This window comes from Schistocerca serialis, chromosome 12 (genome assembly GCF_023864345.2).
Source record: "Schistocerca serialis cubense isolate TAMUIC-IGC-003099 chromosome 12, iqSchSeri2.2, whole genome shotgun sequence".
In the NCBI taxonomy this organism is placed as follows: domain Eukaryota; kingdom Metazoa; phylum Arthropoda; class Insecta; order Orthoptera; family Acrididae; genus Schistocerca; species Schistocerca serialis.
This window is the reverse complement of record NC_064649.1, coordinates 83,266,024-83,293,427: the sequence shown is the minus strand read 5'-3', so window position 1 is coordinate 83,293,427 and position 27,404 is coordinate 83,266,024. Positions and strand designations below refer to the sequence as shown.

The 27,404-nt window shown below is 40.0% G+C and overlaps 1 protein-coding gene across 2 annotated transcripts in view; it reads right to left on the bottom strand.

Moving 5' to 3' along the window:
• LOC126428239 (plectin) overlaps positions 1-27,404 on the bottom strand; it is a 213,286-nt gene that overhangs the window by 104,836 nt on the left and 81,046 nt on the right. For both annotated transcript variants that reach the window (XM_050090154.1, XM_050090155.1), the window contains exons 6-7: positions 24,494-24,688; positions 9,272-9,424 (exon numbers count right to left, since the gene is read on the bottom strand). In XM_050090154.1, coding sequence (XP_049946111.1) covers positions 9,272-9,424; positions 24,494-24,688 — 348 coding nt within the window. The remainder of the gene's footprint in view (positions 1-9,271; positions 9,425-24,493; positions 24,689-27,404) is intronic.

The window sequence follows — 27,404 nt, the reverse complement described above, 5'->3', positions numbered from 1 at the left end:
TTACATCAATCCATGAAACAACCATGTTCTACTATTTGCACTCATCTTAATGAGGAACACCTGTGAAGATAATTTTTTTGTCTTAGAGGGGTAAAAAATGTGTGCAGACAATGTAAGGAATGCCTACTTTATCTTAACGTATCAATATAACAGTTGTACAGTTTATGAAATATTTTTTTTTGGTTGCTTCAAATCATTTTTAAATTATAAATGCTCACAGACATTATATGATGTCAAATTGGTTGTCTCAAAGCATCAACCTGAACATGCAACCACCATTGCATGAATGCAGTTCCCATATACAATTAAGCAGTTTTGAGTGTATTTTCATTCAGATTTGACAACTTCCATTTCATGTTTGAGCTCCTATAAACAGTGTCCCACATCAATCTGGGAACCCCCACGCTGCAGGTGGGAAAATGCATCTATACTGCTTATAGTCTCAAATTCACTGAGCACCACTCTTACATAGTGGCTTCATGTTTGTGGTACTAATGTCTTCAGAATGTGGTTCTCTGCTCATATGTAAGATGTTTCTCATAACCCATGCTATACATTTGAATAGACACATGACTTTGACATCTTATAAAATCCTGAAAATTTTACCCAAACATTTCTTGTTGCTACACTAAATCAAAAATCAATACGCCACAGTTCATGAATCACAAGTTACTTTGGAGAATACACTATATGCATCAAAATAACATGTTTCTTCTGAAGATATGTCCACAAGTTCACTAGTAGTAACAATTTTCATGAAACATGATAACAAAACTACTTTTTTAGTTTGGTGAACATTTCAGCTGAGCTGTGATGTCGTAGGAAATGTTTATTTTTCTGCCTTTTTGTTGCATGATGAAATTTTTAACCATTCATCTCTAATTTGGTGTATGGTCTACTCTCTGATGATTTATATTTATGAGATACAACACACAAAAATTATATCCTTGGTAATTTTTGTTTTATGGGCATTAGGATGTGGTCCAAGACATATTCGTCTGCCTAATGTTTCATTTTCTAATGTTATAGACTCATAAGAGTCTATACTCACTCAGATAACAGCTTCAAAGTTGAACAAGCTCAGCAAGACAAAATATTTACATGTTTATGTTCCAAACTGTTATCTGAATCTTTACAGCTTCTGTAAAATATATCATGAGGCAGAGAAATATGCCTTGGACCATGGCCTAAAATTCATAAAACAAAAACTGATGTGGAAGCATCATATGATCACTCATAAGTTACTTGCAATTTTCATTTCAGTCATTCAGTGTCAGCAGCCTGCAATAAAAAAATCAAATAATGGAACATCAATGATAGAATAATGGCAATAAGAATAATGACTAAAAAGAAAGATGTTTCATCTCAAAAATGGAATACATCATAACAATAAAACACAACAAAAAATTATAACAATGAAAAATCACTCTGTCTGGTAAGTTATCCATGACTGGAGGTTCTTTTCCTTCACCCTTCTTCCTTCACCTTCAGCTCTTCTGCCAGAACAAGGAGACACTGACTCTGTAAGCTTGCAAATTCAAATACCTTTATTGTGTGTTCTCCTGCTTGCTGAGTAGATTTTTTTATGTATTCAGTTATTCGATATACCATAAGAAATATTCGGGTTGTATCACATATGCAAATAGGCTTCTATTCCCCGGATTTTAAAATTCACTGAGAAGCTCTAAGGTAGGGTGGAACAATATGCCATATGTGAAAATCATTCCTAGACACTTATATCTTCTAAATTCAGACCTATTGCACCCTAATACATGGCAATTTTAAGTTGTTAAGCTTGGTGAATTTGTTCTCAATATTCTTCAAAAAAATATCGAGAGTCGTTCACTATCTGGATGTACATGTGAAACGAAATTGTGATGGAGTATCTTACAGCAAGACAATCTGTCTTACAACAAGACAACCTGCAAATTGGCAGGTAGTTTGTGTAATGTGTATGAAACCTGGGACTTAGAAACGACAGAGAGGCTTCGTCCCACCATAGCCCTCAGTGGTTTACAACCAAACAACAGGCCACAGCAGTCCACCCACGCCGCCACCGCCCCACACCGAACCCAGGGTTATTGTGCGGTTCGGCCCCAGTGAACACCCCCCTGGGAATGTCTCATACCAGACGAGTGTAACCCTAAATGTGTGCATGGTAGAGTAATTATGGTGTACGCGTACCCGTGGAGACTGTGTTTGCACAGCAATCGCCGACATAGTGTAACTATGGCGGAATAAAGGGAAACAGCTCGCATTCACCAAGGCAGATGGAAAACTGCCTTAAAAACCATCCACAGGCTGGCCGGCACACTGGACATCGACACTAATCTGCAGAGTGGATCCGTGCCGGGGACTAGCTCGCCTTCCCACTCGGGAAGCAGCATGTTAGACCGCGCAGCTAGCCAGGTGGGCTCAAGTACAGTTTAATAAAAGATTTTCTTAGAATCTAGGAATTCTACCAAGATTTCTGCTCACCACATAGAGAAGGAGTGGAGTGGTAGGCAGCCACATTGAAGAAAAACTGCTAGATAATTTTCTGTGTGTATATCTGCCACTCTGTATGGCGAGTGGTAACCTCTCCACTTCATTGTAGTTATTTCATCACAGATTTTCCATTGTTTAATTTTACCTGACTAATACAAAAATACTGCACAAACATCATCTCCCTTCACCCTGAAATATGGCAAATTCTATAATGCTACATTTTCTTACTTTTGCATTTTGATGCAATTAATAAATCTATTCAGAGGCAAATACTTTTATTTGTGCTTGGAAACAGATTGAATGGTCATTCAGAGGTAAGGAGAGTCACTGTTGGATAAACTGGGGAAAGCAAAAAAATAATTTTTCACAATGAATCTGATTTACGGAGGTATACGACGGTAAGTAATTCAGTATACAAGACCTGATCCCAAAAGTTCTACAGCTTAATCCGTGCACCAAGAATGGAAACAGTACACCACAACGCCACAACATAAATTCATTCATTCATTCATTAGAGGGCTCACCATAAAGATGAAACGTTGAATTACAGACAGGTACAATGAAAGATTGTTACACATTAAGCTTTTGGCCAAAGGTTACATCAGTCAGACACACACACACATAACCGCTACCTCAGGCTGCTCTGATGAAGGCTGTGGCCAAAAGATTAATGTATGATGTTCTTTTCACTGTGCCTGTCCGTAACTCAACATTTCAACTTTATGTTGAGTAGCAATCTATCCTTTCCATAATTTTTGATATTCTAATCTGGTCTTTCCATTGTTCCGTAAAATTTTGCATGTGCAGCTGCATAAATTCAATTTCTTCTTCTAATATTTTGGCTGAATACCATCCATCCATCTTCAGAGTGAGTTGAGGTGACTAACGCTCCAGCAGTTGCTCTGTCCTTTTACGCATATGCAATGGTTCGGTCCTCGAGTATGAAAGGATGAAGCAAGTGCTGGAGCGTTAGTGACCTCGGCTCACTCTGAAGATGGCTGGGCGGTATTCAGCTGAAATATTAGAAGAAGAATCTGAATTCATGCAGCTGCATGCCCGAAATTTTATGGTGCAGTCTTTACACCATGAAAATATGAAGATGGTATTTCCATTGTTTGATTTCATCCAGGGATTGTTTATCATAAATTCCGCTGCAAAGGAGACCGGTGAGGGATGTATAACGAGTCAAGTAATTCATTAACAGTCAGAAGCGGACCATGCTGAATACATCTGTAAAGTGTAGTACCTACCAACACAGGGTGGCAACTTTGTTTCATCGAAAGATTTTCCTGAAATTTCCACACTGAAATCCTGATTTTCCCTAAACTAGTTGCTATTGCACACGAAGGTAAGTTTTACTTTACTAGTTCTCAAGGCTGCAAAATGAAATTTTTTGACTTGCCATGTCACTTCTTAGTAGTATTTCTAAGTTCAAGTAGGATCAACAATCTGTTTTACCAATAATTTTGTAAGTGTTAAGCTGCTGACACTCCTGTAAATTCCTTCAGTACCATCATTCATTACCAATCTGTGCCATGCCATCTCATTTTCAACAGCCTCAAGTGTGTGAGAAATCCTCACAGGGAGATACTTTGAACTGTTGTCACTCAAATGTAATATCTGTAGTGGTGAAGCCTCATGACTTGGTCTCTGTTGACCTTAAGCATGACACTGGGAGTAAATCTGCAAAGTATATCATTTCACTGAAATTACTGAAAAAGAGCTGAAGCTTGAATATTCAATGCTGGTCTAAAAAGTATGTGCATTCATAAGTGGACCAGTACTTATACTCTCTATAAAATTAAAAAGAAACACATTTTCTTTTGTGTGAATGAAAAATTTAGAATTGCATGACAAATTCTCACACACAATCATGCAGTGGGAAACATGGAACCTGGCAACCGGTGGAACGTAATGAACAGCCCGAGGTAGGCAACAAATCTCAGTGTGATTCATTACAAAGAGAGTCGGAATTCTGTCAGCTAACATTTCAATTTCCCCTTGAGTCTCTCAGAATTCCCTGAGCCTTTCAAGATTCCATTACTTTTCCAGTAAATTCAAATTCCCTGAAAAGTCCTGATCTTCCAGGTTTTCCACACAAGTAACTACCCTGTAACAAGCCAATAATGTCCTTGATGTGTTGTGTGATCTTTCCTGTAACCAGGACAGTGCAAATAGTGGCAAGTGTCATGACTGCTGCCTCAGACCTTCTCGTGAGCCCCAGAAAGAATTTGATGTTGGAGAAATTCCTATGCCACAAACACCCTCTCACATTACTAGTTTGTTGCTAGCTAGTAAGGAAATGTTGTCTAATTACTTGTCCAGTGAGCTCATGATAAAGATGAAAGATGAAAGGAAATGTGGATGCAGGTCGGGACCTAAACGCCAAAACAATTTTTCAAATTAATCAGTCTTGTTAGAAAATTGTTTTGTACGTTCAGGGAAGTGTTAATAATGAACGCATTGATGTGTAATAAATCTTTATTTACTTCAAAGCCATGCATAAATTAACTAACAAAGTATTCAATTGTATCTGATTTATCTACAGTAGTAATGTATAATGGATTACTAAAGAATCAGTTTATGTCTAACATATCTACAGAAGGTATTTACTAATACATTAAGACCACTAAACGTCTTTTGCTCAAATGGGATGTAATTCCAGATGTAGCTCGATAACACTTTCTAGCACCATCAGTAAACCTGAATTTGATATGTACAGTGACCACATATTTCTTAATAACTCAGTAGCTGCTCAGTGTGAAGCACAATAGTTACAATGGATTCAGAAAATATTTCATGATATTGAGAGATTTGCAGCAAGAAGATGAAGGAGGAGAATCAATGGACCAGAAAGTGCAAAAATAACAAACTCTTACGGTCAGAGTTCTAAGAAATATCTACTGCAGCATAAAGACTACTAATGTGATCTCCAAAGCTTCCTGTCCAAGTACTCTCACACACTTTAATAACAGAAAGCAACAATGTATATGAAGAATTGAGAAAACATTTCAAATATTGTTACTGAAATCTGATTCTGCCTAATTATTCTCTAACAGACTTGCTAACATTGATGTCGGAAGCCACAGAGGGAGGGTGGAGGGGATTTTTTTTTATAGAGGAACATGGTACTTATTTCTTCACAGTGGTTAAGAATTGCCAGGTTCATGCATAGGAATATAAATTCTCCTACGTAAAAACTTGAACTACTGTGAGATTTACTAGTAAAAAAATCAAAAATTTATAAAACATTCTTAATATGCAGGCCATGTATATTAGTTTAACCCCTATGAGATCTAGGCAAACTTCTTCCCTGAAAGTCTCAACTAATTGAGAGGCATATGATAACAGTCATCATTCTCACAGTGCTCAGAAGCAAACTGCTACTCCAATGACACTGATGACAATGACTATGTCACCATCAAGTACAGCCATGTTTTGTATTTTGTGTTGCAGACTTTAAAAGGATGCAGCACAAATCATAAAGAAGTGTGACCATATATGGTGGTGGCACGATTTCATCACTGACCTAATCATGACTGACAGCTGTGATCAATATAATTCCATAGTAGTCAGTCACATGACAGTGGGTGAGAGGAACTCTGTTGAAAGCTTGCATGTTTTCATTGATCTCACATGGTTTGGAACAAAAGAATGTTGTAAATCCAAATTGTCAAGACTGTACAACCAGATAAAATAAATAAAGAAAGAATTTAAATGCAGAAACTTTGTAATAAAAGCCAAAAAGCACAAAATAAATCTGGAAAGCATCATGACGTTTCCACAGCCCTTTTCATAACAGCGTCATAGGTGCCTAGAATATGAGCAATGTCCTGCCCTTCCACCTTGTGTGAAACAAGCACACCTTCAAAAACCCTGTGAAGTATGATGCATGTCTAATAGCACTATGGTAACAGTGGTATATCCTACATCATGTCCCACCGCTAAAAAATAATAAAATGTGCAGAATTCAGGAGCAGAAATATTTATTGTTCCATATAAAGTGTATATTACTTTTGACATGCAGCAACCATGTCCCCAACACAGAGATCACTCACTGACAAAATATGTACAGGTTCACATATAGTGTTTCAGGATGAATATTTTGATACCACCTATTGCCATCTAGCATCCATATTTGGAAAGCGCACCTATCAGATCAGCTGAACTTCCATGGACTGCAAGTTACCAGAGCTGGTACCCTATGAGAGAGCTGTACAACTTGGTTACCGTAACATCGTTCTTCTAAAAACTAATCAATAAATGTTCATTTTGTTGGCAGCAGTGGGGGTTAATTTAAGTGTCATTTCTAAGTACAACCATGTCTAAGAGTTACAAGAAAACTGTAACAGTCAATGTCTTGTGACCATCATATTATTACAAAATAAGGCCACTGAACAGGCAATCCAGGAGAAAACAGGCAAAGTGAAAACAAAGTAATTCTGATGGGCTTGTAGAGATCTGATGTTCAAATGAGAAGTAGTACGAGAGTTGTTAAGAAAATCATGAGCAATTCTTGTTACAACTGCTGTTAAAATGTTTTAATAAACTGATGACATTACAATAATCTGCAGACTTTACACTATATGTTGACATACTGTGATGTCATTCATTAACTTTAATGCTGTGACCATAGGCTGAATTTACAAAATGGCTGACATAATTGTTTCTTGTAAACATCAATTTGGTCTTAAATTCGTTGCTGAAGAGAACAAATCTGTTGCTGGAATTCACCTCAGACGTTAATATCCCTTTGGAGATGTGTGAATGTGTGCGAATAGTCTTAGGAGATGGATGCAAAAGTTCATAGATCATCTCAATCATCCTGTGCACCACAGTTAGTTCACATTAATGTCATTAAGAAACATCACAGTTATGTCACAACCAGTTTCATTCAGTGAACATAGACTGTCAACAGTCCTTGTAACAAATTCTCACAGAACTGAGCCAATATGATGACCTGGAAGGTCTAATTATCTCAAGTAACATTGAATACACTTTCTGGAACATGATGACACACACACACACACATACACACACACACACTGATAACCTGGCAGAACTACAGAGCACAGTTAAGTGCAGGAAATATGGCATGGTGTGCACACTAGACTAGAATGTGCCTACAACTTTATGTAAGATGATTAGACTTCTTGAGTTATGATATCAGCCCAGTTCGGTGAGAATTTGTCATGAAGACTATTGGCAGTGCCACCTGATGTTCACTGAACAATACCAGTTGGACATAGTAAACGTACCTTAATCCAGCTGTAGTGGATGTTATTAACATTAACTCCAAAGATAGAAAAACAAGTATCTGAGGTGATCCTCACTGTTGTTGCCCTCCAACTGCCTTCACAGTACATGACAAGTAAAGAGTAGTCAACTGTATTACAAGAGACAGAAGTCTCACTGTGACTGAATTCACAATAAAACTTGCAGCAGGATATAAGAAGCGCAGGAAATGATTCAAAGCTTGAGTTATCATATGTTTGTGCCTGTTGGGTCTGACATTTATTGACCAATGACCACAAAATTAAGAAAAGAACCCATGAGGGTTGAGATTAAGATAACAACTTTTTGATGAAAGCTGGGACTGTAATTATGAGTCTGAAATAAATGGCACCATTTGGATTCACCATTAGAAATGGAAGCAAGGGCAGAGTAATGTGCTAGTGAAGTTACAGGAAGCATAAATGCTATCTGCTACAACTTGGCACTTTTGGAGCTCCACTGTGCACTGTATGATAAACTCCCAATAAAGACAAATCAGCAGCACAATAATACACAGCATCACACTGCCCACGTCACTGTGGACAAAACTGTCACATCTTTGGGTGGGAATGTCTTCCCTCCTTATAGTCCCAACTCAGCACACACTATAATTTTTTCACTTCCGAAAATGTGAAGTCGGGAGGCCATCACTACGAGGCCCTGGAAGGTATCCGGAAAGACGTGTGTCACTATCTTTCAGCAGCCTGACATGACTACTACTAAAAGAGATGTTCCAGACCACTGCAGAAAAAAATTCTTTACTGTTCTGCAACTACTAGTTTGTATCACAAAAATTTTGAAACTGTGAATGTCCTGTTTCTATAGTTTCCAGATGTGTTATATATCTTCATTTTCTGGTAGAAGCTCGCTTTTTCATGTTTGTTTTCAAATCTTATGTACACAGCCCCCCCCCCCCCCACTGATCAATTTACAGAACCATTCACAACATTTTTGAAAGCTGTTATATAAATATAACAAGCATAATTAAAGATATACATCATAGCAAGTATAGTTAACGATCTGCAGAGAGCTGGAGACCATACTGAAAAGTGACAAAAGAGTAGTAGACTAAGATGTTAAGCACAGTTTGTTTAAATGATAACGGTTGGTACTCATAACAGTGGGCTGCTCATGATTTCTAGTAAGAGCTATGTATTACTGGAAACTACAAGTTCCGGACATTTAAAAAAAGAAAAAAAGCTGATGGAGGGAGACTGGGCAGGGTACAGATGGGAGGAAGTAATGAATACTAAAGTACAATCTCTAGATGTGGCCATGTCTAGAAGCTGCTAGTACAGTACACGTTCATATTCATTATGCCATCACAAAAGGTCGACTCTGATCGGGCGACAGATGCGGGGACGTACACGGAGACAGAAAGCGACAAACTACGGCAGAGCTCCAGAGAGGAGCCCTAGAAGGCGAGCACGGCATGGCGGCAGGGCCGGCTCCCGGCTCCAGAGACAGCCACGCTCCCAGCTCCGGCCACAGCCGCCGCCCCCGCACCTACCATTGCCTGCAGCTGCTGCTCCAGCCGCCTCCGCACGCTGCGCTCGCCGTCCAGCTGGCCCCGCAGGCACTCCGCCACTGCCTGGGACGTGTGGTCTCCTCCATCCGCTGGAGAGGCTGCTTTGGCACGCAGCTTCTCCACTTCACTCTCCACCTGCACCACAGTGTCAAGAACCAGTGTTAGTTGAGAGATATCTCTCATCAGTCCAGTGAGGGAATGATAGGAACTCCTTTAAAACTGCACACCAGTCACTTTGGAGTGCTACAGATGGCATAGAACTGGTTGACACTCCACCACCAACGTAAGTTATGCCAGTGAAGTGGTGTGTGTGTGTGTGTGTGTGTGTGTGTGTGTGTGTGTGTGTGTGTGTGTGTGTTGTGGTGTCACAAGGCTTAGGTCTGTCCCACTCCTCATTAAATCGACCAAGACTTACCATATTTACTCGAATCTAAGCCGCACCTGAAAAATGAGACTCGAAATCAAAGGGAAAAAAATTCGAAATGAAGTTGGTCCACTGTAATATGAGACACAATTTATGTTGAATGAATGACGATACAGCTACAGTAGTTTGGTTCGAGTCGTAAGCTTAGCAGTTAAGCTTTACCAGGTAGCCATTGCTATGCGCCAGGCACTCCGTCCGTTTTTATACGGGTACCCTTCCTTTTTCACGTGCTTCTTCTGGTTTGAACTATTGCTTATTCTTCTTTGATCTGATAAGCGCCGTTTTCTTTGTTATAGGTGTTTATGTCACTCTAAGCTGAAAATCCATTACTGTACTGTGTCACGCATTGTTTGTCGCATTCTGACAGTGCATGTTTACGGCCTGTCACCGTTCGCGGCATGGCTTGCTTTTGTGCGCACTACCACTGCTTACAATTTAAAAAAAAAGAGAGGAATCGTCTCACTAGTGGAACAATGGTGAGAGACTTCTATTTGTTGTTACTTACACTGCTGCTTTCTTTGATAATGATTAACAAGAACCAAATAATACACTGCGTATGATAGAAGATGTTCTGAACGAGAGTTTAGCAAAAATTTTTCTCCGTTTGAAAATCTTTGCAGGCGCCTCTTTAGTACATTGCATTCTGCACAAAAATTAGAGTCATCTTAGATTTAAAAATCTAGTCAATTGCCGTGCTTCATTTCTGACTGTATCACTATTAGGCATAAGAATTATATGAATATAAACATGACATGATATGTATATTCTTCCGCATTTGCTGTTGTCTCACTCTAGTTTCGTAGTTTATTAGGCAGACAGGATTTAAATGAGATAGCAGCAAACACGAAACAATACATGGAAAAATGTTTATATTCGTATTATTCCTATGGTGAAGAGAATGCTGCGTGTGATTCACAATTCATAAAAGTTCCTATTAGCAACCATCTCTTCTCACAGGTAGGAAAAAATTCAGAACGTAGAGTTGGCCATATTGACAAACATCCCAAACAGTCTTGCCAGTCAGATTTTCATAGTACAGTGAAATGCTGCTACATTCGAAGATGAACAATAAAGAATTTGTATTTACTTCGTTGGATAATGTATGAAAATGCAGTGGTCGAAACTCGGGGTGGAGAAAAAAGCTCGTCTTCCACCTTTTTTTAAATTTATTTACTGACACAGAGGTTTTGGCGCCAGAATTTATCTTTGTGCCTACAAGGCATGCCTGTGTAGCGCTACATATATTCGACGGCAGAAGTTAGTTGTGGCGGCACCCACCAACATTTTACAGAACTTCTGCTTGCTTTGCACTCGATTCTAAGCTGCAGATGGTTTTTTGGATTACAAAAACAGGAAAAAAAGTGCGGCTTAGATTTGAGTAAATACGGTATATGAATAATTGTAAGAACATATTAAAAAAAAGAATGCTGTGACTTAAAAAAAAAGAATGCTGTGACTTACCAAACGGGAAAGCGCTGGTAGATAGACACAACAAAAAACATACAAACACACACACAAATATCAAGCTTTCGCAACCCACGGTTGCTTCATCAGGAAAGAGGGAAAGACGAAAGGATGTGGGTTTTAAGGGAGAGGGTAAGGAGTCACTCCAATCCCGGGAGTGGAAAGACTCACCTTAGGGGGGAAAAGGGACAGGTATACACTCGCACACACACACACACACACACACACACACACACACACACATATCCATCCACGCATGTACAGACACAAGCAGACATTTATTGTGTCTATCTGCCAGCACTTTCCCGTTTGGTAAGTCACAGCATCCTTTTTTTAATATATTTTTCCCATGTGGAATGTTTCTTTCTATTATATTCATATCATTAATTGTAAGAACAGTTATTATTATTATGTTCTTTAAGTTTGTATTTGGGTTTTCAGATATACTGTGGGAAGAAAGTTTATTTATGTTGCAGATAACATGGAAGACGTTGCCCAACGATCACCACGAAAGTTCGACGTAGCGGCAAGTGGGCAAGGAATAAAACGAATGCTGCAAACTACTGCGAGCCATGGAAGAACCTGGGCCACGAGGGCATCGAGCTTCCTAGGACATTGTTGGACAACGTCAAAGGAAGAGATATTCTGCTTACTCTTTGTAAACAGATCGATCGAGTCTTGAAAGGTTCATTAAAACGTATAGGCTGGTGACACATTAGGTGGGACCTGATGCCTGTAACACTTACACAGTTATTAAAAAGTTGTTAAACGGCAAAACCAATAATTCATCATTTATATAGATAAAAAGTAATAAAGATATAGGAAAGGAAGAGTTGTGGTGTCAGAACGAAAAGTGATACATCGCTCAGCAATGAAGAAGGACGTAAACAGCGGGCGTTACACAATGAAAACAAATCAACTGATAAAATAGTAAGTCTGTAATTAAGCATAAAGCCACGTAACACTGCACTCTGTGTGTCTGTGTGTGTATGTGTGTGCCCGCATGCACATATGTACCAGTCAACTGCATAGGATCAATCAGACCTGGTGGCCTACCGATAAAGCACGTCCCTAGAAACTGAAAAGTTGTGGGACTAAATCTTGGCTAAATCCTGGAAAATTTCAATCAGCTGTTTATCTAGAATTCAACTCTCAGTCATGTGAAGTTTCATCAGAAATGACATCCATTCAGATTGCACTTGAAACTGTAGGTTCCCTTTCTGCCAAGTTGGATAGCTGGCATAGGTCAGGGAAATGCTAATCACCAAATTGGCATCCAATTGGAAGGAAACTTCCTGGCATATTAAAACTGTGTGCCGGACTGAGACTCGAACTCGGGACCTTTGCCTTTCATGGGCAAGTGCTCTACCAACTGAGCTACCCAAGCACGAATCATGCCCCATCCTCACAGCTTTACTTCCACCAGTACCTTGTCTTCTACCTTCCAAACTTTACAGAAGCTCTCCTGTGAACCTTGCAGAACTAGCACTCCTGAAAGAAAGGATATTGAGGAGACATGGCTTAGCCACAGCCTTGGGGATGTTTCCAGAATGAGATTTTCACTCTGCAGCAGAGTGTGCACTGATATGAAACTTCCTTGCAGATTAAAACTGTGTGCCGGATGGACACTTGAACTCAGGACCTTCGCCTTTTGCGGGCAAGTACTCTACCAACTGAGCTACCCAAGCACGAATGCCAGGATGTTTCATATCTGTGCACACTCCGCTGCAGAGTGAAAATCTCATTCTGCAAACATCCCCAAGGCTGTGGCTAAGCCATGTCTCCGCAATATCCTTTCTTTCGGGGGTGCTAGTTCTGCAAGGTTCGCAAGAGAGCTTCTGTAAAGTTTGGAAGGTAGGAGACGAGGTACTGGCGTAATTAAAGCTGTGAGCATGGGTCGTGAGTCGTGCTTGGGTAGCTCGGTTAGAGCACTTGCCCACGAAAGGCAAAGGTCCTGAGTTTGAGTCTCGGGTTGGCACACAGTTTTAATCTGCCAGGAAGTTTCATATCAGTGCACACTCCGCTGCAAAGTGAAAATCTCATTTTGGATCCCATTGGAAGACTTGCGCCAGGACATGGTGCCACACTAAATGACTATCACTAGCACAGTCAAATGGGTCGATGTGATGATGTAACAGAATGGCAGAAAGAAACATTGGGACGTGACTGGTACTTAGGGTTCTGTGACTCAATCGGTAAAAATGGAACCCTTACAGTATTGCTTTGTTGTCTGCCTCTCTTTCTGACTGTTAAGACCCCTTTTTCTCAAACATGTGTACATATATCAAGATTAAATTTATGTCACATACTGAGGTCTGTGGTACCTTGACAATGTAAAAACATTTAAGCTTCTAAGTCAATGGAATCAAAAGATACTGCCACTTATTTCACACATTTTGATGCTCGCAAACTCACTCATCAAAACCTACATCAAACTTTCTGTTGAATTATAATCATGAAATTTGTCAAGAAGCATGGTTTCAAAGTACAAGTAAAGGAATAAAATCCAAAAACTGTTAATTAGTATTATATCACACAAAAAAACCTTTGTCATTTGTAATTGTCTGTCTATCTGTTAAGACCAATTTGTCCAGATCTATCAAGGTGACACTTGTGTCATTTACTAATGTCTATGATCCCTTGGTGGTATAAAAAGTTTAATCTTCTAAATCAATGCATTTAAAAGAATTGACCATTTATGTCACATATTTTGATACTTGAAAAATCACTCATCACAACCTATAGGGTACTTCTTGATGACCCTAGAATCATGAAGTTTGGCAAGAAGCAAGGTTTCGTACCACAAGTAAAAAAAAAAAAAAAACTCCAAACACTGAAATTATATCACATATTTACATCTACATCTACATAGATACCCTGCAAATCACATTTAAGTGTCTGTCAGAGAGTTCATCTAACCGCTTTTACAATTCTCTATTATTCCAATCTCGTATAGCATGTGGAAAGAATAAACAACTATATCTTTCTGTACAAGCTCTGATTCCCCTTATATTATCATGGTGATTGTTTCTCCCTATGTAGGATGGTGTCAACAAAATATTTTCCCATTTGGAGGACAACGTTGGTGATTGAAATTCTGCTGCAATGAAAAACACCTTTGTTTTAATGATGTCCACCCCAAATACTGTATCATTTCAGTGACACTCTCTCCCCTATTTCGCAATAATACAAAACGTGCTGCCTTTCTTTTAACTTTCTTGATGTACTCCATCAATCCTATATGGTAAGGATACCAGCAGCAGTATTCTAAAAGAGGACAGACAAGTGTAGTGTAGGCAGTCTCCTTAGTAGATCTGTACATCTGTTGCATTTTCTAAGTGTCCTGCCAGTAAACTACAGTCATTGGTTAGCCTTCCCCACAACATTTTCTATGTATTCCTTCCAATTTAAGTTGTTCGTAATTGTACTTCCTAGGTATTTAGTTGAATTTATGGCCTTTAGATTTGACTGATTTACAGTGCAACCGAAGTTTAGTGGATTCCTTTTAGCTCTCATGTGGATGACCTCAAACTTTTTGTTATTCAGAGTCAACTGCCAACTTCACATCACACAGATATCTTTTCTAAATCATTTTTCAATTTGTTTTGATCTTCTGATGACTTTATTAGTTGACAAACGACAACATCATCTGAAAACAACCTAAGATGGCCGCTCAGATTGTATCCCAAATCATTTATATACACACATCAAAAAAAAGTTTTGCAACAACCTGATTTCCGGAACTCCTGAAGATAGATGTTGACTGTGAATATTGTATCACAGACACAGTCCCTTTGACTGTTCAGAGATGTCACTCAACCTGCCCAAAGGTGTAAACAACCATGCATGAGCACCGCCTATTAGACTGAGGGGTCTGACAGCCAATCAGTTCCAGTCAATCCACCAGGAAGGATGTACATGGCTCATGTTGTCTGTAGTTCAATCACGCCTAGACGGTCAATACTGTGGTCGAACACGTCTGCATTGTTACTTTGTGCCAGGAAGGGCTCTCAACAAAGGAAGTTTCCAGGCATCTCAGAGTGAACCAAAACAATGTTTTTCAGACATGGAGGAGATACAGAGGGACAGGAACTGACAATGACATGTCTCGCTCAGGCCACCCAAGGGTTACTACTGCAGTGGATGACCGCTACCTATGGATTATAGCTCAGAGGAACCCTGACAGTAATGCCTCCATGTTGAATGATGCTTTTCATGCAGCCACATGACATTATGTTATGATTCACACTGTATGCAATAGGCTGCATAATGTGCAACTTCACTCCCGACGTCCATGGTGAGGTCCATCTTTGCAAGCCACAACACCATGCAGTGTGGTACAGATGGACACAACAACATGCCGAAGGGACTGCTCCGTGCGACATATGCTGCTGATGGTCATGGCTGTATGATACGTTAATGCCTCCTCCAACCAATAATGCAACTTTATTAGCAGCATATTGGCGGGGCTTTCATCTTCATGGACGACAGTTTGGACCCCCATTGTGCACATCTTGTGAATGACTTCCTTCAGGATAATGACATTGCTCGACTAGAATGGCCAGCATGTTCTTCAGACATGAACCCTATCGAACATGCCTGAGATAGATTGAAAAGGGCTGTTTATGAACAACGTGACTCATCAACCACTCTGAGGGATCTATGCCGAATAGCCGTTGAGGAGTGGGACAATCTGCACCAACAGTGCCTTGATGAACTTGTGGATAGTATGCCATGACAAATACAGGCATGCATCAGTGCAAGAGGATGTGCTACTGGGTACTGGAGGTACCGGTGTGTACAGCAATCTGGACCACCACCTCTGAAGGTCTCGCTGTATGGTGGTACAATGGGCAATGTGTGGTTTTGCTGAGCAATAAAAAGGGCAGAAATGATGTTTATGTTGATCTCTATTCCAATTTTCTGTACAGGTCCCAGGACCCTCGGAACCGAGGTGATGCAAAACTTTCTTTGATGTGTGTAGATAAGGAACACCAGAAATCACTTCTGTTTTACTCAATGACTTTCCGTCAATTACTACGAACTGTGACTTCCCTGACAGGAAATCACGAATCCAGTCACATAACTGAGACGATATTCCAAAAGCAAGCAATTTCACTACAAGCCGCTTGTGTGGTACAGTGTCAAAAGCCTCCCAGAAATCTAGAAATATGGAATCAATCTGGAATCCCTTGTCAATAGCACTCAACACTTCATGCGAGTAAAGAGCTAGTTGTGTTTCACAAGAATGATGTATTCTAAATCCATGTTGACTGTGTGTCAATAGACCGTTTTCTTCTAAATAATCCATAATGTTTAAACACAATATATGTTCCACAATCCTGCTGCATATTGACATTAATAATGTGGGTCTGTAATTTAGTGGATTACTCCTACTACCATTCTTGAATATTGGTGTGACCTGTGCAACTTTCCAGTCTTTGGGTATGGATCTTTCATCGAGTGAACGATTGTATATGATTGCTAAGTAAGGAGCTATTGCATCAGCATACTCAGAGGGGAATCTAAACTGTATATAGTCTGGACCAGAAGACTTGCTTTTATTAAGTGGTTAAGTTGCTTCACTGCTCCGAGGATATTTACTTCTACAGTACTCATGTTGGCCGCTGTTCTTGATTGAATTCTGGAGTATTTACTTTGTCTTATTTTGTGAAGGCATTTTGGAAGGTTGTGCTTAGTAACTCTGCTTTGGCAGCACTGTCTTTGATAGTATCTACATTGCTATCGTGCAGAGAAGGCATTGATTGTTTCTTGCTGCTAATGTATTTCACATACAACCAGAGTCTCTTTGGATTTTCTGCCAGGTTTCGACACAAAGTTTTATTGTGGAAACTACTATAATCTTTTTTTCTTTTTTTCCATTAGAAATTCTGTAACAAAAATACTAGACCAATATTACTAAACGCAAACGTAAGGGGGTAACTTGGTTTTGTCACCTGCAAGGTTTGGTGTGTGGTACATTCCTGTTTTCATTCCTTGCACTGGTGGTGGTGCCAAAAATTCTGCATTATTTATCAGCACTGTTGACATATAATAATAGAGAAATTTTGATGCCACGACCACCCCAAGGAATTTTTCCCACTTCAAAAACAGCCAACTTCACATGTAAAGCATAACCTAAATGTAATTTTAAATGTCAACAGCTGACTGACAATCAAACTGTCAGTTTTAAACCTGTAATGGCATTATTTGATCTGAATAAATAGTATTATTAACAGTGGCCGGTCACTGTTTCTACTTTTTGTAAGAATTGGCCTCTAATTGCTTTCAGTTTTTTCAGAGAAAATAATTCTATTTAAATGAAATCACCATGCAAAGAGAATTAATTCATTGATGTTCAGGAAAAAGAAGTGATTTGTCAAATCCAGTGATGCAGTTTTGAAAACCAGTGCTCAAAGATGGTGTCCTAGAGTGAATGCTGGACTTCAAATACGAGGGTAAATCAATAAGATTCTGCACTTATTTTGTAACTGTCTTTAAGTTGGCAGTACTGCTTAGTGCACCCAGTAGCCCCAGATGGCGTTATTCTCTTTGCTTGTGACTCATTTCAGCATTGTTACATCTGTCCGTCTTGTGAAATAAACATTGTTGCACCACTCTCCATCTGCATCAGTGAACAACAGCATTATGTTATCCATGTCTTGTGATCTGAAGAGGTACCAGAAACTCAAAGCTGTAGAAGACTTTCAGCACAATATAGGGGAAATATTTCAGCACAGAAAGTGTTCACCAGCAACATGAAATGTATACCCAAAAACCCTCAGCTGTATAATGGAATGATGAAAATGAAAATCTGTGCTGGACTGACACTCAAATGCAGATTTCCAACTTTACGCAAGCAGTTAGCTTAGCCACTTTGGCTATCAATGCACAACCCATGGCCCCACCAAAACTTCCATATGTCATCATTCCTTCATCACAACCTGTACTCGAACACACATTATGTAACTCCCATGTAGGTGAGGACATTTCAATTGAAAATTAATGCCTGTAATCAGCAGATAAACACAATATCACAGTGTCATTAAGAAGAATAATGCAATGTACCTTCAGACATGGATGCCTGTAACAACAGTCACTGCAGTGACTACAGTCATTACGAAATACATGAATGTATTCACAGTTGTGAATACAAACAACCATCAGCTGTATAAGGAAATGCTGTCAATGAAAATCTGTGCTGGTTGGGACTCGAACCCAGATTTCCCATTTTATGTGAGCAGCCACCTTAATCACACTGGCTATTCGAGAACAATCCACGACCATACCCAAACTTCTATATGTCATCATTCTTGCATCACAACTTGTACTTGTACACAGTAAATTTCAATTAATATATCTTCCCCTGTACAGAAATTAAATAACGTGTATACGAGTACAGGTTGTAACACAGGAACATCAACATATGAAAGCTTGGATCTGGTCACATGTCATGCATGGATAGGCAGAGCAGTTAAGGTGACTGTTTGCATAAAGCAGGAAATCTGGGTTTGAGTCCTGGCCCAGCACTGATTTTCATTGCCGTCATTCCCTTATACAACTGACCGCTGTTCATACTCACAACTGTGAATACATTTCATATATTTCATAATGGCTGGTTCTTCTTAACAACACATGCATTGCAATATCGACATCAGTTACCAGTAGATTTAACAATTTAAAAATGACCAAACAAGAGTGTAGAACAAGGAAATAACAGAACATCCTGTCACATCTATTGTTGATACCAACATTGAGCATGCCTGTGACCCAATTTTGAATAACCAATGACTAATTATTGATGCACATTAGTCACAGTTCTGCACATGAAATTGTGCACAACAGGCTCATGTTTCATAAGTTTGTGCAAGATAGGTCTCAAAACAATTGGATTGAGACCACATGTGCAGTCATATGATAATCTGTCAGCAAGTACTGCACCTTGCTAATGAAAATGAAATGTTTTTGAAACAGATCATCACTGGAGGTGATACACAGGTTCATCTCTTGGAACCAGAAAGTAAACACCAGAGCACAAAACAGAAACAACCTTGGTAAAAAAAAATTCAAGAGCCAACTCTCGGGGTCAATGGTAAATACTCAATACTACAGTGATATGCTTCGCAATGAGCTGAAGCCTGCAATTTGAAACAAATGCTGAGGTCTGTTGTTAAATGGCATCCTTTTTAGGGTTCCATGCCTCAAACAGTAAAAACAGAACCCTTAGAGGATTGCTTTCTTGTCCCTCCACCTGTCTGACTATCTGAAACTTCCTGGCAGATTAAAACTGTGTGCCAGACCGAGACTCGAACTCAGGACCTTTGCCTTTTGCGGGCAAGTGCTCTGCAAGGTCCACAGGTCTGTGAAGTTTGGAAGGTAGGAGATGAGGTACTGGTTGAAGTAAAGCTGTGAGGATGGGGCGTGAGTCGTGTTTGGATATTTCAAGTGCTAAAGCACTTACCTGTGAAGGGCAAAGGTCCCAAGTTCGAGTCTTGGTCTGGCACACAGTTTTAATCTGCCAGGAAGTTTCAAATCAGCGCACACTCCACTGCAGAGTGAAAATCTCATTCTGTCTGTCTGTCAGACTGTTAAGAACCCTTTTTCTCCAGAATGGGAGGACATGTTACATATTAAGGTCTATGGTCCCATGGTAGTGTACAAATTGTAAGTTTGTATGTCAATTCAATCTAAAGATACTGCCATGTACATTACATATTTTGATACACTCAAAACTTACTCATAATAAACTATAGGGTACTCCCCATTGACACAGAATCATGAAAGTTGGCAAGAAGCAAGGTGTTACAGTTCAAGTGAAGGAAAAAATCCTTAAAATTGTTGATTTCTAATTATATAACATGACAAAATATTTTGTTTGTCATTTTTTATCCATTTGTCTGTTTGTCTGTTAAGACTCATTTTCTCTTCAACATGTTTGCATATCACATTCAAATTAACATTACATACTATGGTCTCTTGGCAGTGTTTTAAGTTTCTAAGTCAATACAGTCAAAAGATATGACAATTTATGTCACACATTTTGTTCATCGAAAACTCACTCATCAAAACCTACGGGGTACCTCCCGTTGATCTAGAATCATGAAATTTGGCAAGACTCTAGGTTTTACAATACAAGCAAAGGAAAGCAAAGGAAAAAGTCTGAAAATTGTTATTTTGTAATTATATACACGAAAATTTTTGTTTCATTTTTCATCCCTTTTTCTGTCTGTCACCCATGACACCCTCTTTCTCTTGAACAGATTGGCATATCAAGTTCAAATTTATGTCACATACTAAGGTCTATGGTTCCTTGGCACTATAACAAATTTAAGCTTCTTAGTCAATGCAGTCAAAAGATATGGCCACTTAGGTCACATATTTTGATATTCACAAGCTCATTCATCAAAACATATAGGGTACTTTCCTGTTGATGCAGAATCATTAAATTTAGCAAGAAGCAATGTTTCACTGTACAAGTAAGGTAAAAAAATCTGAAAACTGTTAAATTGTAATAATATCGTATAAAAAATATATTTTTGCCATTAGGACATACACTGAATTCATCACCCATCAAAAGCATAATGGACAAAAGCTTTACTACATGCAAACATAAAATGTAACTTGTAGTCATGTTTTTGCACTGCTTTCTGTATGTTCAGGCTAGTCTGAGGAACTGCTCCATGGTTTTGGCATATCTGGGACCGATATCTTGCCAGTATCTGTATCAAAAACAGGCAAAAATTGTTGAGACTCTCGATTTCCAGGATGGGCGAACTACATATATAATTAAATTTGTACAGGACCTTCAGTGCACAAGTCCTGTTCACACTTGGCCAATTTGTTTGCATAAGAATGCATGGCCACATATGACCACATACACCGTTCAAACTCTTCAGAATATGTATTTCAAAGTGTTGGAGCATTGTGTGTACAGTCCAGATTTCACCTGTCAAATATTGATCTGCTTGGGTCACTTAAAGATGAGAAAAGAGGTGAAGGAACTGAGGCACTCATGACTCTCTGCTCAACTGAAAAACATTTTTCTGAGAGTATTGAAAAGTTTGTGCTATGACAGACCAAGTGCATTGAAAAGTAGAGGGACTAGGTCAGAATTTTTTTTAATAAATTAAAACATGTTGTGCAGATACTTTTTAATTTATCTTTGCATTTTGGGTGCAATTTAAATCCCAATTGAGATACTGAGTCAATGAAAAATGCTAATGGTTTCAGTCAGAAATGTGGAATAACATGAAAATCTCTGAGGAACAAGACAAGAATGGAATATACGAGGTGTGTGAGAAAAGTAATGACGCGCAACACTGTGAGCAATTTGGCAATGCTGTACTGTTCTATTTGTGTAGATCGGTGTGTTCATCTCTTCCAGATTCTCAGTCCAAGTGTCAGCTCCATACAGCCCTAATGCGATTTTTTAGAAAGCAAATCACTGAAGCTGTGTTTGCATAGTGTATTATGAAAATGGAAGAGCAGAACTCAGAACAATGTTATGCCATCAAGTTTTGTGTTAAACCTGGACAATCCGTGAATGTGACCTTTGAAGAGCGAAGGCCAAGAACACATTGAAGATTAACCCTGAGAACACATTGAACATGAACCTCACTCAGCAAGACCTCCAACTTCAAAAACTGATGAAAGCATCAAATGTATGCATGCTTGATCAGATCAACATTTAATAATAAGGATGATGGGTGACCTGTTAAACACTTTCACCTACATCAAATTTCGACTGAACTTTGCATATGCAAGAGATTTGTCCCAAAATGGTGCTGAAAAACCTTACACCTGAGCACAAGGATGATACAAGAAACCTGTGCATTGATCTTCTTGAGAGGATTGCCTATGACCACAAATGGTTCAGCTGTATGATCACAGGTGACAAATCCTGGATTTCTGAGTACAATCCTGAGGCAAAGTGGTGAAACGAGAAGTGGCACACTGAGGCGTCTCCTGGACTGAAAAATGCTTGAATAAGGAAATCAAAACAATGCTGATTTGTTTTTTTGACAGTAGAGCTATTGTGCATAAGGGATTTTCTTCTCCAAGACAAACTGTAAACCAAGTGTTTTATAAAGATGTCCTTGAAAGGCTCATAAAAGGGTGAATCAAGTGAGACCCACCATTACAAACAAGTAGATGCTGCATCATGTCAACACCACGTGCCAAATGGCCATTTCTATCATGAAATTTTTGACCTCAAAAGGCATTCCTGTTGTTCCATAGCCCCCCTATTCACCTGATCTGAGTTTTTATGACTTTTTTCTTTTCCCAAAATTGAAAAAGTCTTAAAAGGATGTCGTTTTGGGACTCTGGAGAACATTCAAAAGAATGTAACCAACACGTTAAAGGCCCTACCAATTGAAGCCTCTCAATGCTGCTGCCAAGACCAGAAACAAAAACTCCACTGGTACATAGCTGTCAAAGGGAACTACTTTGAAATGAACAATATTATTGCTTAAAAAAACAAAAAATAAAAACTGTGGTAGATAAAAAATAAAAAGGAGTACAAACGTTTCAAAAATTATATTGTCAGGAAGTGCAAAATGGCTAAGCAGGGATGGCTAGAGGACAAATGTAAGGATGTAGAGGCTTATCTCACTAGGGGTAAGATAGATACTGCCTACAGGAAAATTAAAGAGACCTTTGAGGAACATAGAGCCACTTGTATGAATATCAAGAGCTCAGATGGAAACCCAGTTCTAAGCAAAGAAGGGAAAGTAGAAAGGTGGAAGGAGTATATAGAGGGTCTATACAAGGGCGATGTACTTGAGGACAATATTATGGAAAATGGAAGAGGATGTAGATGAAGATGAAATGAGAGATACGATACTGCGTGAAGAGTTTGACAGAGCACTGAAAGACCTGAGCCGAAACAAGGCGCCAGGAGTAGACAACATTCCACTGGAATTACTGATGGCCTTGGGAGAGCCAGTCCTGACAAAACTCTACCATCTGGTGAGCAAGATGTATGAGACAGGCGAAATACCCTCAGACTTCAAGAAGAATACAATAATTCCAATCCCAAAGAAAGCAGATGTTGACAGATGTGAAAATTACTGAACTATCACTTTAATAAGTCACAGCTGCAAAATACTAACGCAAATTCTTTACAGACGAATGGAAAAACTGGTAGAAGCCGACCTCGGGGAAGATCAGTTTGGATTCCGTAGAAATCTTGGAACACGTGAGGCAATACTGACCCTATGACTTATCTTAAAAATAGATTAAGGAAAGGCAAACTTATGTTTCTAGCATTTGTAGACTTAGAGAAAGCTTTTGACAATGTTGACTGGAATACTCTCTTTCAAATTCTAAGGGTGGCAGGGGTAAAATACAGGGAGCGAAAGGCTGTTTACAATATGTATAGAAACCAGATGGCAGTTATAAGAGTCGAGGGGCATGAAAGGGAAGCAGTGGTTGGGAAGGGAGTGAGACAGGGTTGTAGCCTCTCCCCAATGTTATTCAATCTGTATATTGAGCAAGCAGTAAACGAAACAAAAGAAAAATTCGGAGTAGGTGTTAAAATCCATGGAGAAGAAATAAAAATTTTGAGGTTCGCCGATGACATTGTAATTCTGTCAGAAACAGCAAAGGACTTGGAAGAGCAGTTGAACGGAATGGACAGTGTCTTGAAGGGAGGATATAAGATGAACATCAACAAAAGCAAAATGAGGATAATGGAATGTAGTCAAATTAAGTCGGGCGATGCTGAGGGAATTAGATTAGGAAATGAGTCACTTAAGTAGTTAATGAGTTTTGCTATTTGGGGAGCAAAATAACTAATGATGGTTGAAGTAGAGAGGATATAAAATGTAGACTGGCAATGGCAAGGAAAGTGTTTCTGAGGAAGAGAAATTTGTTAACATCGAGTATGGACTGCAGTGTCAGGAAGTCTTTTCTGAAAGTATTTGTATGGAGTGTAGCCATGTATGGAAGTGAAACATGGACAATAAATAGTTTGGACAAGAAGAGGATAGAAGCTTTTGAAATGTGGTGCTACAGAAGAATTCTGAAGATTAGATGGGTAGATCACATAACTAATGAGGAGGTATTGAACAGAATTGGGGAGAAGAGGAGTTTGTGGCACAACTTGACAAGAAGAAGGGACCGGTGGGCAGGACATGTTGTGAGGCATCAAGGGATCACAAATTTAGCATTGGAGCATCACTCACATAATAACCACAGAGACCCCCAAGACACAGTTGATGCACAGGACATTGCTAATGAAACATGCTCCAGGGGCAGAAGGCCGCACTCGTACAAGTGCTGCCTGCTCCAAGCAGCTAATGCATTGCCCATACCTCTGCCCTCCTCTGCCTCTCCCTGTCCAGATCTGCACGGAGTTCCTCTGCCTCCAGTCTCCGACGCTCCTCTGCCTCCAGCTGGCACCTCAGCTGCTCCACTGAGTCCTCCAGAGCCCTCCTCAGCTCACGTTCTGTCTCCAGCTCATTCTTCATTTGCTCCAGCTTCAGATGCATGTCTTCCTCCAGTGACACCTAAATACCAGATACGACATCAGACAAACGGATCAAATGGCTCTGAGCACTATGGGACTTAACATCTGAGGTCATCAGTCCCCTAGAACTTAGAACTACTTAAAACTAACTAACCTAAGGACAGACATCACACACATCCATGCCCGAGGCAGGATTCAAACCTGCGACCATAGCGGTCATGCGGTTCCAGACTGAAGCACCTAGAACCTCTCAGCCACAGTGCCTAGCCAACATCAGACAGAATGTGGTAGTAATATACACTACTGGCCATTAAAATTGCTACACCACGAAGATGACGTGCTACAGACGCAAAATTTAACCAACAGGAAGAAGATGCTGTGATATGCAAATTATTAGCTTTTCAGAGCATTCACACAAGGTTGGCACCGGTTGTGAGACCTACAACATGATGACATGAGGAAAGTTTCCAACCGATTTCTCATACGTAAACAGAAGTTGACCAGTGTTGCCTGGTGAAACGTTGTTGTGATGCCTCAAGTAAGGAGGATAAATGTGTACCATCACGTTTCCGACTTTGATAAAGGTTGGATTGTAGCATATCGCAATTGCGGTGTATCGTATCGTGACATTGCTGCTCATGTTGGTCGATATCCAATGACTATTAGCAGAATATGGAATCGGTGGGTTCAGGAAGGTAATACAGAATGCCGTGCTGGATCCCAATGGCCATGTATTACTAGCAGTCGAGATGACAAGCATCTTATCTGCATGGCTGTAACGCATCATGCAGCTAGGTCTTGAATACTGAATCAACAGATGGGGACCTTTGCAAGACAACAACCATCTGCATGAACAGTTCGACGACGTTTGCAGCAGCGTGGACTATCAGCTCGGAGATTGTGGCTGCGGTTACCCTTGACACTGCATCACAGACAGGAGCGCCTGCGATGGTGTACTCAACGACGAACCTGGTTGCACGAATGGCAAACTGTCATTTTTTCGGATGAATCCAGGTTTTGTTTACAGCATCATGATGGTCGCATCCATGTTTGGTGACGTCGCGGTGAATGCACGTTGGAAGTGTGTATTCGTCATTGCTCTACTGGCGTGATGGTATGGGGTGCCATCAGTTACACGTCTCGGTCACCTATTGTTCGCATTGACGGCACTTTGAACAGTGGACATTACATTTCAGATGTGTTACGATCCATGGCTGTAACCTTCATTCAATCCCTGTGAAATCCTACATCTCAGCAGGATAATGCACGACCGCATGTTGCAGGTCCTGTACAGGCCTTTCTGGATACAGAAAATGTTCAACTGCTGCCCTGGCCAGTACATTCTCCAGATCTCTCACCAATTGAAAACATCTGGTCAATGGTGGCCGAGCTACTGGCTTGTCACAATAGGCCAGTCACTAATCTTGATGAACTGTCGTATCGTGTTGAAGCTGCATGGGCAGTTGTACCTGTACACACTATCCAAGCTCTGTTTGACTGAATGCCCAGGCATATCAAGGCCATTATTACAGCCAGAGATGATTGTTCTGGGAACTGATTTCTCAGGATCTGTGCACTCAAATTGCATGAAAATGTAATCACATGTCAGTTCTAGTATAATATATTTGTCCAATGAATACCCATTTACCACCGGCATTTCTTCTTGGTGTTGCAGTTTTAATGGCCAGTAGTGTAATATGTTTACTAATCTTTCTGACAGATTAAACAATGGAAAATCTGAGACACTGGTCATGTATGTGTGAGTTGTGGTTATATGTTTGTGTGTGTGTGTGTGTGTGTGTGTGTGTGTGTGTGTGTGTGTGTGTGTTTCGTCTACTTTACAAGAAGGCCTTTTGGCTGAAAGCCCACATGTTAAGCAGTCTTTTTGTTGTGCCTGTCTATGACTCAGCATCTCTATATGGTGATCAGCAATCTATTCTTTTCATAATAATCTCTGACAGATTAGATACACAGCGAATTGCTGTGTATGAGCCATTCACCTTTGTTACCAACAATCTCCACCTTACCAGTCATGTAAGTGGCCTGCACATTGGAGCCACTGGGGTCACACCTGCGGATGACAGCCAGAAGACCTCAAATTCCTGCCGGGCCAACAGACATCAACATTAGTGCCACCAGAGATCAGTGGCCTCATGGAGCTGCTTGCTTCTGTGGGGTCATGTGCCATCAATAAACCCAGCCACAAGTAGGGCATTTCCACTAGTGCCAAGCTGAGCCAGGCCAGTTCATTCCTTTGAGTCTTCTGGATGAGGAACCAACCACTGTAGTGGTCCAGACTTCTCTCAATCTCCGCTCCCATGATACTGCCTGTGATGCAACCATTGGGTAACTCAGGCATTGCCAGGAAGTGGCCTCTATGCTGGAGACTGCAGTGGACTTAAATACTGCCCATCATCCTTACTCTGTGTTGTATGAGGGTGATTCAAATGAAAACCTTAAATATTTTTTAAAATATTATTTATTGTGCAGAAGTGGTACAAAGCTGTATCACTATTCAACATAATCTCCCCCACACTCAATGCAAGTCCTCCAGCACTTACAAAGTGCATAAATTTCTTTAGAAAAAAATTCTTTTGGTAGTCCACACAACCACACCTCCACCACCTGGTGCACCTCTTCATCAGAATGGAACTTCTTTCCTCTCATTGCGTCTTTGAGTGGGCTCAAACATATGGAAATCACTTGAGGCAATGTCTGGTGAGTATGGTGGATGAGGAAGACACTCAAAATGCAGG